The 17,317-nt window shown below is 33.0% G+C and overlaps 1 protein-coding gene across 11 annotated transcripts in view; it reads right to left on the reverse strand.

Annotated features, from left to right (window-relative positions):
* Positions 1-17,317, reverse strand: part of CEP350 (centrosomal protein 350) — a 170,072-nt gene that overhangs the window by 60,252 nt on the left and 92,503 nt on the right. For all 11 annotated transcript variants that reach the window (XM_081297495.1, XM_081297494.1, XM_081297503.1 and 8 more), the window contains 2 exons: positions 11,373-11,519; positions 7,550-7,707 (listed from right to left, as the gene is read on the reverse strand). In XM_081297495.1, coding sequence (XP_081153621.1) covers positions 7,550-7,707; positions 11,373-11,519 — 305 coding nt within the window. The remainder of the gene's footprint in view (positions 1-7,549; positions 7,708-11,372; positions 11,520-17,317) is intronic.

The following is a 17,317-nucleotide window of genomic DNA, read 5'->3' on the forward strand; positions in this document are numbered from 1 at the left end:
TCTTACCAATGGTTTCTGAATAAACATGCCTTTATTCTCAAATATGACTTAACCATCATGTGTCTTTTCAGTTTAATTTACTTGTTTGTGAGTGATGAGAAGTACAGTGTGGGGCTAATAAATTTTCAAATAAGGTTTGAACCATGAACCTAGTATATCAGCAATTCTACTAAAATAGGTAACCCTAAGCAACTGATTTTATATCTGTACCTTGTCATATATTTTAAGCTTGAAATTAAATCAAAAGTACATTTGCCTTACTTAACTGTACCATCACGATCCAGCCTAAAAACGTTTAAACCTATTTGTAGAAGAAAACCTTGTTAACCTCTAAACATAAAACTGCTAACAAGATCTCCTTGCTTTAAATCTAACAAAGGCCCATTTAAATAATACTGTTAAAATACAATGCCCATTCTATAAAATATCAGGATGTAAAATTAAGAAAAACTGAGCTAGTCTCAATAAATACTATCAGTTAAAAAAATGCTATGAGCTGGGTATGGTGGCGCATGCCTGTAATCCCAGTGGCTCCGGGTGGCTGAGACAGGAGGATCGTGAGTTCAAAGCCAGTCTCAGTAAAAGTGAGGCACTAAGCAACTCAGTGAGACCCTGTCTCTAAATAAAATACAAAATTGGGCTGGGCGGGGTTGGGATTGTGGCTCAGCAATAGCCAAGCTCGCCTAGCACGTGTGAGGCGCTGGGTTCAATTCTTAGCACCACATAAAAGTTAATAAATAAAATAAAGGTATTGTATCCAACTACAACTAAAAAAGATATTTAAAAAATAGGGCTGAGAATGTGGCTCAGTGGCCAATTCCCCCGAATTCAATCCCCAATACCCTCCCCCAAAAATTAAAATAAAAATGCTATGGACAGCTCAATCATAAAGTTAAAGGTAAGAAGAAAATTCTATACCCTAAAGTTACAAAAGTAGAAAAAATAAAACCTTTTGTCACAGTAAGTAGATCACTATACACATACACAAAAGGATAAATAAATCTAAAAGTTTGAAAGGTTAATTCTCTTTGACAGAGCATGCTCCTGTTCACATGCACACAACAATAATTTGTAGATCAAGGCAACATTTATTGCCTTGGAAGGGCAAGGAGTAATATCAGTATGTCACGGAAGTGAGAAAATCTAGGTATAAATCCAGTCACATTTAGATTTTAAGAAATATATATATATATAATCTCGCCTATGCATATCTTTAGATAACAGACTATTTTAATGTCTACTTCCCCACATATAGTATTTTACTTTCCCCTTCATTTATTTACACACACAGGCACACATGCATGCATGCCCAACTGGATTGCCTTGATTTTCTGCACTGAAGTTCAATGAAAAACATTCTGTAAATTTCAGTAAGACAATGAAATTTTCCTTGCCATTCTTTATTGATATACAATAAACTTATTTTGATGTTCATTATCAAAATATTATGCAAAATCAAATGTTCTTAGCAAAATGTTCCAAAAAATTTACTCGTAACATTCAAATGTGACACCCACCCTCTTAAGTGTGTAACTGCTGAATGCATGCATGACCTAGTACAAAAAGTAAAATAATATTTTACACGTGAAATAAAGTGTAAAAATATACAAGTTGAAATTTTTTCGCCCCCAATTATTCTTCCTACTAAAATAAGAACTGACATTTACTTTTCAATTATAAAGATTAAATACATTCAAGAGCTCTTGTTTAGAAATGAGGAACAAAAGAAATGACTAATAGAAAATGAAAATAAAACAGTTTAGGAAACAGTGTAAGAAAAGTTTTAACCTAATTATAAAGTTAGAACTTCTTCTCCCAAACATTTCTTTGTTTACAATAAAAACATTCTCAAAACTAAAACTTTAAAAGCTGAATAAAGGTGAGACAAAAAAGCAGTACTTTACCCTAAAGTTAACAATCACTCAATACAAAGAACAGGTAAGAAACAAAATTTATGAATTATGGATATATAAATGTCTGCTAACATAATATTCTTTATGGTTGCTATCAAGGCAACCCCCAAGAAGACCTCTGATGGTAACAGAACACTGGATTAAAATTAGATATACAATAAATGTAATCTAGTACAGAAATAATTATGTTCTTATAATGTTTGAATTTAAAGAATTAATTACTAAAGAACTTGATTGACTAAGTCACACCAGCATATAGACTTGTTCATGCTGCTATTCGACTATAGTAATAAGCCATCTAGCACTTTTCCAGTTTCAACAAATACTATTCAGAAGGGCAAGTTTCTACTGAAGATATGTAGTTATCAGTAATTAAAAAAAAAATGTAAGTCTAAAAGCAGATATGTTAAACTTTAACTAGCTGAAGTCCAGAGAGCAGGGTTCTAGTTCTAACTCTGCCATTCTGCTGTGTGTGAACTCAGGCAAGTCGCTTAATCTTTGTGGGCCTTAAATTCACTGTGTCAAACAAAGACAAGTTCCCTGAGACCTCTTCTAGTTCTACCATTTTATGATTCTTTCTACATTCAAAAACCTCCCACTTTTTAAAAATAACATGCTACAACATCATATGACATGACAAATTTTCTCTCACTGAGCTAATACAACTATGAACAGTGTTCCAGCTATAATTTGAAAGAAAAAAAGATTATATAAATTTTAAATGATAATTGTAGGTCTAAAATCCTTCAAATCTGAAAGACAGTAAATAAAATAAATGAAAATTTAATACCTTAAATTGTTTTAAAATTCCTTCTGTAATTCTTTAATTCTATATTATTATAAATAAAAATAGACCATAGTGCTTTGAATCTTAAAATAAATTTTTCTGAATTTTTAAGCATATATGCATATATATATATATATATAAATATTGTGTGTGTGTGTGTGTATTTTTTTGGTACCAGGGATTGAACTCAGGGCACTCGACCACTGAGCTACATTCCCAGCCCTATTTTGTATTTTTTATTTAGAGACAGGGTCTCACCGAGTTTCTTAGTGCCTTGCTTTTGCTGAGGCTGGCTCTGAACTTGCGATTCCCCTGACTCAGCCTCCCGAGGTGTTGGGATTACAGGCGTGTGCCACTGCATCTGGCTTTTAAGTATCTTTCATAATACTTGAATGAGAAGATAAATTAGGGCAAGGATAGTACTGATGTAAAAGAAAATGCAGGGCTAGGTTTGTGGCTCTGTGGTGGAGTGCTTGCCTCACATGTGGAGGGCACTGGGTTCGATCTTCAGCACCACATAAAAATAAAATAAAGGTATTGTGTCCACCTACAACTCAAAAGAATATAAAAAAATAGTGCAGATTAGCTATTTCTATAGTAAAACCTATTTATTACTTAAAATTGTATAATAATTTGCATACAGTTAAATAAACAAAATAATACAGTACACTATTCTTGACCGAGGAACTGCAGAAATTAAAACACAACATTATACTACCAGAATTTATTCAGCTACTACACTTATAATAGAAATTTCTCTAAGACAATTATATTAATCTAAAGCAATGTTGTTTAATAAATTATTTAAGATAATTCTTTTTTTAACTATTTATTTTATAGTTGTAGTTGGACACAATACCTTTATTTCACTCTTTTTTATGTGGTGCCAAGGATCGAACCCAGGGTCCCGTGCGTGAGAGACGAGTGCTCTACCGCTGAGCCACAACTCCAGCCCCTAAGATAATTCTTAACAAGGTATTTTCTTTAAAAGACTATCTAAGACTCTACTTTGAAAATCCTTAAGTTTTAAAGTTCAGCATATTAATGGTAAAGATTTCAAAACTGAATAGACAAACCATAAATACTTTATTTATTTTTTTGAGACACGATCTCACTAGGTTGCTAAGGCTATAATCCTCCCGTCTCCGCTGCCCTACTAGCTGGGATTGTAGTCATATGCCAGTGTACTCAGTTTATAAATACTTTAAGACAGAATAATATCATAAAATATTTCTCTGCTTAACTTTCTGGTTAATTATTTAAATTAAATAATTTGTCCATTTAGTGTTTTTTCTTTTCCTTTTTTTGGTACCAAGGATTGAACCCAGGAGCACCTAAACACTTGAGCCACATCCCCAGCCCTTTTTACTTTTTATTTTTGAGACAGAGTCTTGCCAAGTTGCTTAGGGCCTCATTAAAATGCTGAGGTTGGCTCTAAACTCGTGATCTTCCTGTCTCAGCCTTCTGAGCTGCTAGGGTTATAGACATGCGCCACTATATCTGATGCATTTCATCATTTTTCTAAGCAAATTGGGAAGTATAGACGAAATGTTTAAGATGTTTTGACACTACCAGCTAATTTTTTCATGCTACCTTGGTCTGTAATGCTTATACTTTTTATATTAGAAAGTACTTCCTAATTAAAAACATATTTAAGTCTGAACATATTCATGAAAATTTCCTTAATATGCTTCTTCTGTCAGTGAAAATTTCTCTTTTCTTTCTTAACTTCCTTAGCAATAGATCTCCATATACTTTTCTAAATGATCCTTCCATGCATTCTATTTTCCAAGTAAGACTGTAAGCTTTTTGAAGGCAGGGTTTGTATCTTGGTAACCCTCAGAACTTAGCATATTCACAAATTACTCAATAAATAATTGCTGAGGGAACAACCACATAATTAACTTGTTACACAGAAGAACAAGCTACTGTTAATAAATGAAAGAAAAAAATGTGTGATGTCTTATTTTAACTAATGCAGCACTTCAGAGCTTCATATGCTCAGTAAACCATTTTCCTGAAAAGGAACTGGCAAAATAACAGAAGTCACCCATATGTTGCTTTGTTTTTCAACAATAACTGTTTCATAATTATAGGTAACCCAGTGTTATTATAAATAATGTCTGTCACAGTAATTAACAAAACTCAAATTCACTTACAAATAAGACAAAAGGGAAGGTTGTTCATTCAGTGGCTTAGGTTTACTGTGTGTCTTTTACAAACCTGTTTTCATTATTACTAATGTCTTTCACATTTTGAATTTCTTTTTGCTTTTCACTATATTGAAAAATGGAAATTACTTATAAATGTCAATTCAATAACTACGTCAAGAAAAGTCATATGTTAGAAATATAAAGTTTACTGAAGGCATTATTGTCTCAGTGAAACATTAAAGAACAAATCTTTTACCAAGGCCAAAAGTGATAATATTGTTTAAAAAATATATCTGTTATAAAAATTAGAGTTCAGAAGGCTAACAATAAGCAATGACATATAATAAAAAAGTTCTCCCAAAATGTTAAACTTCTTGGGAAGGATGATTACTCTTTGACAAGTACTTCATATCAATAAAACAGGTCTGACTGCCTTTACAAATCTATGGAACAAATAATAGTACCTGGTTACAAAGAAGCAAAGGTTCAAATAATTTTATTATTAGTCATCTACTATAGTAAGCTAACTCCAAAATCAAGTAACTCTTCACTTCTTGAGCTGAAATTCCAACATCAGTTGGAGCTGAAGGAAATCTTAACTCTAAAATTTTCATAATATAAATGGCATATAATGCTAGTCTTCCCACTACTTTGTTTCAGGGATAGAAAACAATACTGTAATGCACTATGTTTTTAAACACATAACCAATTTCAGAAAATACTCTTGTTCATTCCTACCACAAACTCAACTGCATTGCTTCAGACATCAGATTAAGAAATCACGGCTAGGTGTGGTGGTGTATGCCTGAAATCCCAGGAGGTAGAGGCAGGAGGATCAAAAATTCAAAGCCAGCCTCAGCAAAAAGCAAGGTGCTAAGCAACTCAGAAGACCCTGTCTCTAATAAAATACAAAATAGGGCTATGAAGGTGGCTCAGTGGTCAAGTGCCTCTGAGTTCAATCCCTGGTACCCAAAATAAAAAGTCACGGAATGTTTCAAGGATTATTCTCCTTGAAAAAGTCTACTCTAGTAGTTGATAAGACAAGAAATACAAAAATTATAGTGATTAATATTTGGATTCTGTGACAACACTTGGAGCAGTCAATAAATTTGTTATTTAGGGTTTTTACAGATTTAACCAAATCTAAAATAAGCACCACAGAAACTGACCTCACAGACTAAGATTAGCAATTTCTTCTACAGGTGTGGTTAAAATTTTAGAATACCATTCATAGAGACTAGCAATGAAGGTTTTACTGAAATATAAAAGCAAGGGATCAGTGGGAAAAAAAATTACCCCTACCTTCCCCGAAACATTTACCATTCTAAGAGACTTGGAGGCAGATATAAAATGTCAAATCAGTGATAAAAATTATTCTAATTTTGAATTCAAAGATCTATGAAGCAATGTCTCTATAGACTAGTGGAAAATCTTAATCAAAAAAGGAAGAATGCATTTTTCACCTAAATTTCAATAAATTCTTATTTAAAGAAACTTTACTTGACTTATCCCACAGAAATCATCTAAAAAGAAGTATTCAGATGTATAATAATATTTAGTTTTTACACTGATAATTTTTTTTTTTTTAACTAGGAATTGAACCCAGAGGTGCTTTAGCACTGAGCTACATCCCCAGTCCTTTTACTTTTTATTTTGTGAAAGGATCTCGATAAATTGTTTAGGGCCTCAAACGTGGGATCCTCCTGCTCAGTCACTGGGATTAGAGGCATCTAGCACACATGAGGCACTGGGTTCAATCCTCAGCACCACATAAAAATGAAATAAAGATTATGTGACCACCTACAACTAAAAAAAAAAAAAAAAGAAAAAGAAAGAAAGAAATACCAACATATAATTGCACTTAGAGGAAATAAGGAATTTTACTCAATAATCACTTGACTATCCTAAAACTAATTAAACCAAAGGTAGGTGTCACATATAAATATAAAACATTATTAAATTTGGCCAAAGGATCTCAAGATAACAATTTAAGTTCTGTCTGTGTGGTTCAAATTGCTAACTTAAAATGGCAGTCAGTAAAAATTTCTAATGATTCTCTTTCCCGTATTCAGTGGGTTTCAAGGAAGCTAAATATGGGATAGTGATTATAGAGGCAAGTATACAGCCTACAAGAATCTAATTTGTAACCATATTTAATTTAATGAATACTAAAAGAGTGAACTATCACATAAATGTAATTTTATATAATCAAATCTTATATGCAACCGAGCTACATTCCAGTAGGAGATTTTTAAAAAAATAATTCTTAGAAATATTTTGGAAGAATATTAGAGTGCAGAATCATTCCACACCCCAGAAAAATCTCAGAAACTGACAAGGTAAAAATTTTGTTCTACCATTAAATTAAGCTTGAGAATTGCCAAAGATCAAAAGGATGTCAATTCAATATACCATTAGTTGCTCCCCAAGTTGGTAGACATATGCAAAGAAAGGGTACATATTCAAATACTACTTTGGCTTTTTAATAAGGAAACTATTTACATCAAAATGAGAAAAACTGTTTCATAAATAAGATCTACAGTTAATTAACTTCTAGGTTGATCCAACATTTCTGCTAAAATGTTACTGAATCCATCAAACATTTTATCTTGATCTATGCAGCATATTAAAAAATGTCATTTGTTCATACTACTTGCAGTGTAACTAAACAGGATATATTTATAAAAATGAATTACTTCTCATCCATGCGGCTTCTCATTTTCTTCAGTTTCTGCATGATACTGCTAGTTTCACTGCTGGAGATTGAGATGGGAGAAGGACTACGGGTCTCCAAATCAGTTGGTCCAGGACTAGTTGCCTTATTATTTTTTGTATCATTATCACTATGAGAGTCCTGTAAACAAAAAGAAGCAAACTTTTATTGGACTTCAAAAGGATCTTAAAAGATCTTAAATACTGTCAATTCAAAATTGTTTAAATTTAAAACAATGTTTCTAATAGTAATTAAAATTAAGACATAATTACTTAAAAAAAGACATACTTACTTAAGGGACAAAAAATATACTACACACTTAAAAATAATTAAAATGGAGCCTGGGGTTGTAGCTCAGTGGTAAATGGCTTACCTAGCACAAGTGAGGCACTGGGTGTAATCCTCAGCACCACATAAAAATAAATAAATAAAGGTATTGTGTCCATTTACAACTAAAAAAATTTTTTTAAATAAGAAAATGATTAAAATGGGAAATTTTATGTTACGTATATTTTTATAGACTGACTATATCACTTGTAATTTTAAAAATCCACAGAACTCCAAAAAGAAAGAAAAAACTTCTGCCAGTAATAATCTAGTTCCTAATTGTACTCTTGTTTTTAAAGTTAAACCACATAAAAGGAACATAAAACTAGACACTAAAATATATAAAACACATATGTACAGACACAAAGACTGAACAAAAGATGTAATAACTTACTCTAAACATACTAAGGGATGGATTTTTCTTTCCTGGAAGAATTCCTTATGGAAAACAGTATTTCACAAATTAAAATTGTTTGTAATGAAACATTTAAAAACTATTAGTTTAATCAATACATTACTTCTGATAAATAAAAAGTGAAACTTTTTTCTTAGTATGTCTTTCCCAAAATAGTAATTTATACTCACAAATTTTAAGGCAGATGGTGGGAATAATTATGACTATTTTTATTTGTGAAAAATGCAAACAAAGGACAGTACTTCTTTCCATTCTGCTTCCTGAACTACACAGTCTTAAAGTCATCAGATGGAGCAGAACAAGGCATGTATGTGTTCATGTGAGGGTAGAGGGAGACAGGGGCCAAGAGTGGGTGTGATTATCTGAGTGAGATGAAGACAGTATCTCATGCACCAGGGCAGCCTGAATGGGGAATCAGAGTCTAAGCAGGGCAACAAGAATGTCTGTGTGGAAGTAGGTCAGCACATGATGTCATGAGTTCAAACACAGGAAGGATGGCTTCCCCACAGTGAACTTCCTGGCATAGGCGTCAGTCCAAAGAATGGAGGAACAAGGAGATAGGGAATGGGGAAGTCAAAGCCCAAACACAGAGAGAAGGACATTCACCAGTTATCTGTCAGATAAGAGAATTCCAAAATAGAAAACAAACAACAACAAAATAGTATGAAAGTTGTGGCACTGGTGTGGAATTGGAAGTATACGTATAAACTCCTGATTTTATTTATACATGTTTATTACACACACACACACACATACAGACAGTATGTAGTTAAAACTAATATTTCTCCGAGATTTATTGCTTAGGAAGAGTAAAACCTAAAGAGCAATGAACAAACCATATTTTGGTTTCTAAATAATCTTCCTCAGAATATCAATTAATTTTAAGGGTGAGGCAGAAGTTCAAAATGATCCCGAAACATCTTGTTCCAGAAAGCATGTAAATACTCTGGGATGATGAGACATAACAAATGGACAAAGAAATCTGTATGGAGAAGCTTTTAATAGCCCAATTTGAGACAAAGTGAGCATCACATAAATAATAATAGTAACAGATTGAAAGCCCAAGTAAAATAGGAACTCATGAGTTAATTTTGATAAAGGTAAGAGAATAAATTTAAACTATGCACAAGATATTTGCATAGTTTCAAAAATATTTCTATGTGAAATACCTATTAATGCTGAAGGGAAAGAAACTTTGTAATTAAGTCTGGCAGATATCACTTTAATCAAGTGATCATCATCAATAATGGAATCAATCAAAATTATGTGCCACCTAAATGAATGCAAAAAGAATAACATTGCTTCTATGATACACCGGCCATAGATGCACAACCTGAATCTAGTCATGAGGTAACATCAGACATAGCTCAGTTAAGGAACATTCTACAAAATAACTGACATCATATAATCTTTTTTTTTTTAGTTGTAGGTGGGCACAATACTTGTTTTGTTTATTTATTTATGTAGTGCTGAGGATCAAACCCAGTGCTTCCTCGCACGTGCCCAGTAAGCACTCTATCGCTGAGCTGCAGCCCCAGCCCCCTGTCATATAGCCTTCTAATGTATCAAGGTCATGAGACTCAAGGAACAATTCCAAATTGAAGGAGACTAAAGAGACATGAAAACTAAATGCAATATGTGATTCTAAAGTTACTTTTTCTATAAAGACTATCATTTGACAAGTGAAGAAATTTAAAAGGGCTGTAGATAAAATGGTAGCAACGTATCAATATTAATCTGTTAGCAACTTATTGTCAAATGACTTAGAAAATTAGAAATCTTCGTACTGTTTCGAATTTTCCTGAAATTTGGCACTATTCAAAATTTAAAGTGTATTTTAGAAATCAAAGTGGAGATATTAGATTTTTAAAAGTTATACTTCTATATAATTTAGGGTTTTTCAGCACAGTATACTGACACTTTATTTATTGATTTTTTTATTAAATTTTTTTTTATTTTATTCATTTATATGTGGTGCTGAGAATTGAACCCAGTGCTTCACACATGCTAGGCAATCGCTCTACCACTAAGCCACAACCACAGCCTATACTGACACTTTATAATACCTTAGAATAGATCCAAATTTTGTTCTTGTCTAAATATCTCCTTTGAATCTTACATCATTATAATATTAAAGCCAGATAGCTAACATAAATAGCAAAAAAAGAACAAAATGGTCTCTCATTAATTCTGAGGAATGTATTTGGATTGATGAGCAAATCTAGAGCTTTCTATCCCAAATTTGTTCATAAATGGAAAACTGCCACATCCAGTGCAGCCAAACTCTAAGTTTCTGTGAGGGGCAATGGGGGGGGGGTAAGAAAATAAAGACTAACACAGTTTGTGAAGATAAAATAGCTGGGATCAGGCAGAGTGCTGCTCTCTGATGGAGAAGCAGATCTAAAGAGTTAACACCAGCTTTATTTATATACATCTCATTATCGGGTTAAAGACTACGTAAGCATTATTTTTTTGTACTCAGAAAGTTACAAAACTATAAACATCTATGCAGCTTTTTCACAGTTGTAATCCATAGTTGCTGTGTGCAGTGTTAGGAGCTTTGTGTAATGCTCAAGAAGATCCCATTGTTTAAAGTTACTGTTAAGTGGGCAGGAGTAGCAGAGCTGGTGAAACACTGTGGTTGTCTAGCATGAGAATTCCTTTATCCCTGGAAGCTATGTGCCTGTGATCAAGATCAAAGCTGATAAGACTCTACCACAGAGCCTCCTCATACAGGGCATTAAAATGGCATCCTATGTCCTTGCACAGAAACATTTCCAGGCATCAGACATGCCACAGCCACAAGGTCATCAAAGACCCCCAATCTCAGTCACTGTTCTCCACAGAAAACATTTTAATCTAATATCAGAATCATGTGGCCCTTTCAAAACATGAATATTTCATGGGGTGGGAGAAGATTCTCATTAAACATAAAGACACATACATAGAACTTTATCCTAATTTGTTATTATATTACACTATTTCAACATGAGGTGGAGTAAGCCACTGGCAAGCAACATGGGAAAGATCACAAACTAACTGATAATAATTTCAAGTAACTTACCAATTTACTCTCCCCTGCAGACTTCAACTTCTCCTGCAATTTTATGGTGGTCTGTCGGATCCTTTCTATCTCCTCCTGCTGCTTAAGGATCAGCTGCCTTTCCTTTCGAGCTGCCTTGTTGGCTTCTTGAAGACGTTTAATTTCTGCCTAAAAGTTTAAAGAGTTAGGAGAGGAATTGAGATTTGAAGGAGACAAATCCAAAGTAATATTTTAAAAAGAAAAACCCAATCATCATATGTATTACAATAAACATATAGAATTTCTAGGTAAACATAATAACACTGAAAAACTTCAAAGTAGTGAGTCCCACAGAACCTCATTGCTAAATAATTTAACGTGATTCCTTAATTTAAATGATTATTAACTAAAACACAATGACAATTTCATAGTCCTTCTTAAACTTAACATACCTTTCACACTTCTCCATAAAAGTACATAGCCTTTACATCTACCTGTGTTTAACAAATGCATATTGACTAAACTAAGTAATGTAAACATTATTCTTTTTTAATATTTATTTTTTTGTAGTTGTTTATACACAATAACTTTATTTTATTTATTTTAATGTGGTACTGAGGACCAAACCCAGGGCCTTGCACGTGCAAGGCGAGCACTCTACCGCTAAGTCATAACTCCAGCCCCGTAATGTAACCATTATTATCCACAACTCCAGCCCCATAATGCAACCATTATTCTAACGCTACACACTTAGACCCTTACAATTTTTCACTATTCAAAATAATGCTTTAATAATACAACTGTTTCATACTATGGAATAGTTCTTTAGAAGAGAGTCATAGAAATAGGATAAACAAATCAAAGACAATGAATCATTTTATGGACCTTAAACCAGTTTTAAAAATTGCTTTAAAAAAATTATAGGCTGGGGTTATGGCTCAGTGGTACAGTGCTTGCCTAGCATGTGTGAGGCACTAGGTTTTATTCTTAGCACTACATATAAATAAAACAAAGGTGCACTGACAACTAAAAATATATTAAAAAAAAAGAATTGTTCCCACTTACAATGTCATCAGAAACATTTAAGACTACATTACACTAATCTCTCTCCATCTAACTTTGGTTGTTAATAAAACAGGCAAAAATTGCCATACTTCACTGCTTATACCTGTTTAAATTTACCTGTCCTTGTTTTTCAAAATTTATTTAAATCTGTCTTCTTATCAATGAGGTAGACCTAACAAGACACTAAATTTTTTACTTATTAGTTTAATCATGTTTGAAAGTTTTTTTGAAACCATCTGAAAACACAGCAAAGTACATAATAAAGATTCACATTTACAAAATTTCAAATTAATAATTGTTAATATTCACATTTTATCCTACTTTTAAAATTTGTACAGAAATATATTACTAACTTGTAAAATTTGTAAACAAATAAAACATTGCAGAGAAAACTATAATATCATGCTACAACTCCTTTGGAGGTAACCATTATCCACATAAGTTTGGTATGTATTCTTCAAGCACATTCTATTTTAAATTCTTCTAAAAATATTTGTTTATTTACTAAGAAACACATTCCATTTGTTTGTAGGTTTTAAAATATTTTACAAATAATCTCTTATGTACCTATTTACTAGATAGCACTTTTTGTTTGGTTTTTTTTTTTTTTTTTCCTGGTGCTAGAGATCAAATTCAGGTCTCTCACATTCTAGGCAAGCAAGCACTCACTCTACCACTGAGTCACAGCCCAACGCCAGATATTACTTTTGCTATCCCTCCATGCTAATTCACACCTTCTAATAATACTGTATGAAATCATGCTGGAGGAATATACATTTCATTTTCTATTACCTATATGGTTGGATTTTAAAGTTGTTTTTATTATTTTACTATTACAAATAATGATGCAATGAACAGTCTTACATTTTTTGTTTCCTTGGGGGGAAATTTATGAACTTCTCTGGAGCAGATGCTCCCTGAGACCCTTTCAGGGTAAAACTAATTTTATAATACTAAGATATTTTCTCTTTTCCATTCCAATGAGTACATAAAAACTTTATATGATTTTAAAGACAGTAACTACATTTTCTACAACAACAACAACAAAAAATGAGTGAAAAAAATGACATTCAGGTTTTTGCAAATCTGTTTATTGTCTGGCTTGATTTTTTAACATCAAGCGTTGGTCAATTGGAAAATCTGTTCACTGCATTATGCAGATTTTCTAAAGGTTGGCATATTTCCTTAAAAATCAGATTAATTAATATCACCATTAAACTCAAAAGAAAAACAATTTAATATTGGGTAACATATAAAAATGTTTCATGGTTTTGACTTTCTTTGAAAGCTTGCATATTATCGTTGGTAACAAATATTCCAAGTTGTTTTCTTTGAAGTAATCAGGCACACTTGGTTCATTTTTAAGAAAATACTGTCAAATAACTAAATCTGAATGAGCAATTTGCTGGTGAATCATAAGTAAAAATGGCATTTCAGGGGAAAAATATAGCTAAACTTGAAATTCAAACAAGTACATAAATACTTTTCCTTGAGTTAATTACTGTACTCTAGTATCTAGCATATGTGACTAAATCTAAATCATGGTTTTGCCATTTCTGTCACACAGAACATAGAATATGAAATAGTCTTGTCCTCAAAATCAAGATAAGGGCTGGGGCTGGGTCTAGGTGGCAGAGCGCCTGTAGCATGCGTGAAGCACTGGGTTTGATCCTCAGCACCACATAAAAATAAACAAATAAAAGACATTCTTTCCATCTACAACTACAAAAAAATTTTTTTTAAAGATAATGGAATAAATATATTTTACTACCTAAATCAGGACATTATTAAGCATAACTTGTGCTCTATACTGAGGTATCTCTTAGCCCTTTTTATTTTATTTTAAATTTTGAAAATAGGGTCTCGCCAAACCGCCTCAGCCTCCTGAATTGCTGGGATTACAAGCTTGGGCCACTGGCCTGGTCTGCAAAACTTACTTTTCAAACTGCAAGTGTGTGGCAGTGAAGAACATAACAATCACCGAACAATCTGGTGCCCTGAGTTATGCTAAGGCACCAGCAGTTCTACTCAGACTTGTTTTTGCATCATTTGTTCAAAATGTTGACACAGTGAAATGGACAAGTTCATATTCTAGTTCTCCTCCCCACACCCCCCAGCCCATTACTAGGGATTCAACCCAGGGCTTTGCATATGATAGGTAAGTACTGTATCACTGAACTGCATATTCACAGTCCCCTAGTAGTACCATTATGAAAACAGTTCTGAGATTCTGAACCAATAAATACATAAATTCACCCAATTTGAGCCTAGAAAAAAATCTATATTTTTATAGGGTATTCTAGGAGGAAAATGTTTGTTCCCCTTCTGTTATAGTTGGGATAAGTGTCTTTCAAAGGTCTACATGTTAAAGTTTTGGCCACCAGCTTGTGGCACTACTGAGAAGTAGTGGAACATTTAAGAGGTGGGGCCTAGGAGGAGGAAGTTAGGTCACTAGGAGCATGCCTTTGAGGGGGATATTTGAACTCCAGTTCCTTCGTCTCTCTTTTTCTGTTTCTTGGTCACTGTGAAGTAATAGTTTCCTTTTCTTAAGATGAACTCCATTATCAAAGACCCAAAGGCAACAGGGCCAAACTGAAACCTCTGAAATTATGAACCAAAAAAACCCTTTTTTCTTACTAAGGTGATTTACCTTAGGTATTTATTATGGTAACAGAAAACTAACATATCTCCTGAAAACAGGTCATAAGGTTGTACAAGTCAATTGTTTACTTTGAAATGGTGACTTGTATAAGTGAAATTATTTGCATAATTTAAATGGCTATTTTATATTATGTGAATGTCACCTCAGTGGAGGAAAAAAGAATAATTTGTTCTATTTTTCAGAGAGTTGTGACAAACTGTGTATAGCTATCTCACTACCAGATAAAATAATTTGTACTGCTACAACAGAAACAAACATCTTAATACATATATTCTTACACTCTCATACTTTATATTCTATACAGCAACTTTCCAGCAGCAACCACTTGGATTAAAGAATATTTTTTGGCAAATTTACTCTTTAAGCTATTAAAAAGTATTATAAACATGAAAATCAGTCATTCAAACATTAATATTTAATCTGTTTCAAAACTAAATCACTACACATAAATTAACCAAATTCCACTGCAATCTCTTCTTAGGATTTTCTGCATAAGTATATCACTGCTACATGTCTATTTATAGTTTTGATGTATGAGTCATTCCACAGACTATATATATATTACTAATTGGTTACTTTAAAATATTTCCATGAATAGTATAATACTGAACATATTATTTGTATACTGCCCTTCTATAAACACAACATTATAATTCTGGTAATGAGGATCTAATGCTAAAGTGTCCAATGATAGCTGTTAGTTAGCTACATGTACATATTGCATGTACAGATATAGAAGTCTCTATTGGATAGTGCTGATACCTAATGCATTCATTTTCTTACAATATTAAACATTTTTTGTAGATATGTGCTTTGATTCATGTATTCTCTTACTGATGATGTTTGTTTTCCCCTGTACATTTGAAGAGCTTCTTGGATTAAAGAATATTTTAAGGATATATACCAAGGCAGAACTGCTGAATCATATATTCTACATGTCCTTAAGTAACCTTTATAATAGCTACACTAGCTGGGTGTAGTGGTGCACGCCTGTAATCCCAGCAGTTTGGGAAGCTGAGACAGGAGGATTTCAAAGCCAGCCTCAGTAACAGTGAGGTGCTAAGCAGCTCAGTGAGACCCTGTCTCTAAATAAACACAAAATAGGGCTGGGGAAGTGGCTCAGTGGCCAAGAGCCCGGAATTCAAACACTGATACCTTTAAAAAAAAAAAAAAAGGTTTTACTAATTAATAATTCTACCAACTACAGAGTTGAAGTAACAAAAATGGAGACTTAAGAGGCCTCAAACTCACATTCTTCTGAACATCTGTCAAATTCTGAAGCAGCACAGACAGAAAGTTAAGGAACCAAGCCAAAAACCTCTGAGAAGAAATCCTTACAGTGTCTTGTGCTGAGAAAAACAGGTTTACCTAGTTTTTGAGTGAAATCCCTGGAGGACCACAATACAGGGACAACAGGGCAAAGCAGAGGTAGACTGGAGCTTAACAACTCTGCAACCCTACCTTAACCCAGTGCAGTCTTTAGCCTGGGTTAAGGCAAATAGCTGATAACTAACTGTAGAGCAAAAGAAAGGAGGAATCTTCTCTAGGGTGAGAGAACATCAGAAGAAGTCTTTGTAATTATTTATCCATAGCATCCAGCACTCAACAAAAAAAATAAAACAGCCGACAAGGAAGATAAAATACATATAGGAAAAAAAAAAGGATGGAAAGGTAGATTACAACGAAGAATTTTTTTAAAAAAATGGGAATTATAGGACTAAAATAATAAAATTAACAATTTATTTAGATTTAACTATATAGTTTGTTTAATAGCTGAAGCAGAAGACACACTGAGAATCCAATAGGTCAATAAAAATTTTTCCAAAGGCTAAGGTTGTGGCTCAGTGGTAGCGCACTTGCCTGGCACATGTGAGGCACTGGGTTCAATCCTCAGCACTACATAAAAATAAATAAAGGCAATGTGTCCATCTACAACTAGAAAAAACTTTTTAAAAAAATTTTTTTCCAAACTGAGGCACAGTGTTTTTTGTTTTGAGAAAATGAAATCAAAACAAGAGAAAACAGAAGAGAGATGTGGTACATAGCAAAAAGGTCTAACATATGTCTAAATGGACTCCCAGAAGGAAATGATAGAAAGAAGGGGGCAGAAGCAAAATACAAAAACTAATAAAATATAACAACCAACAGATTGAGAAGTTCAGCAAACCTATATAGGATTATTACAAAGGAAACCATACCTAGACACCTTATAGTAAAAGTATTAAAAAACCAAAGACAATTTTTAAAAAATCTTAAAAGA

The sequence above is a fragment of the Spermophilus citellus genome (assembly GCF_964194105.1).
Source record: "Spermophilus citellus genome assembly, chromosome: 6".
NCBI lineage: Eukaryota > Metazoa > Chordata > Mammalia > Rodentia > Sciuridae > Spermophilus > Spermophilus citellus.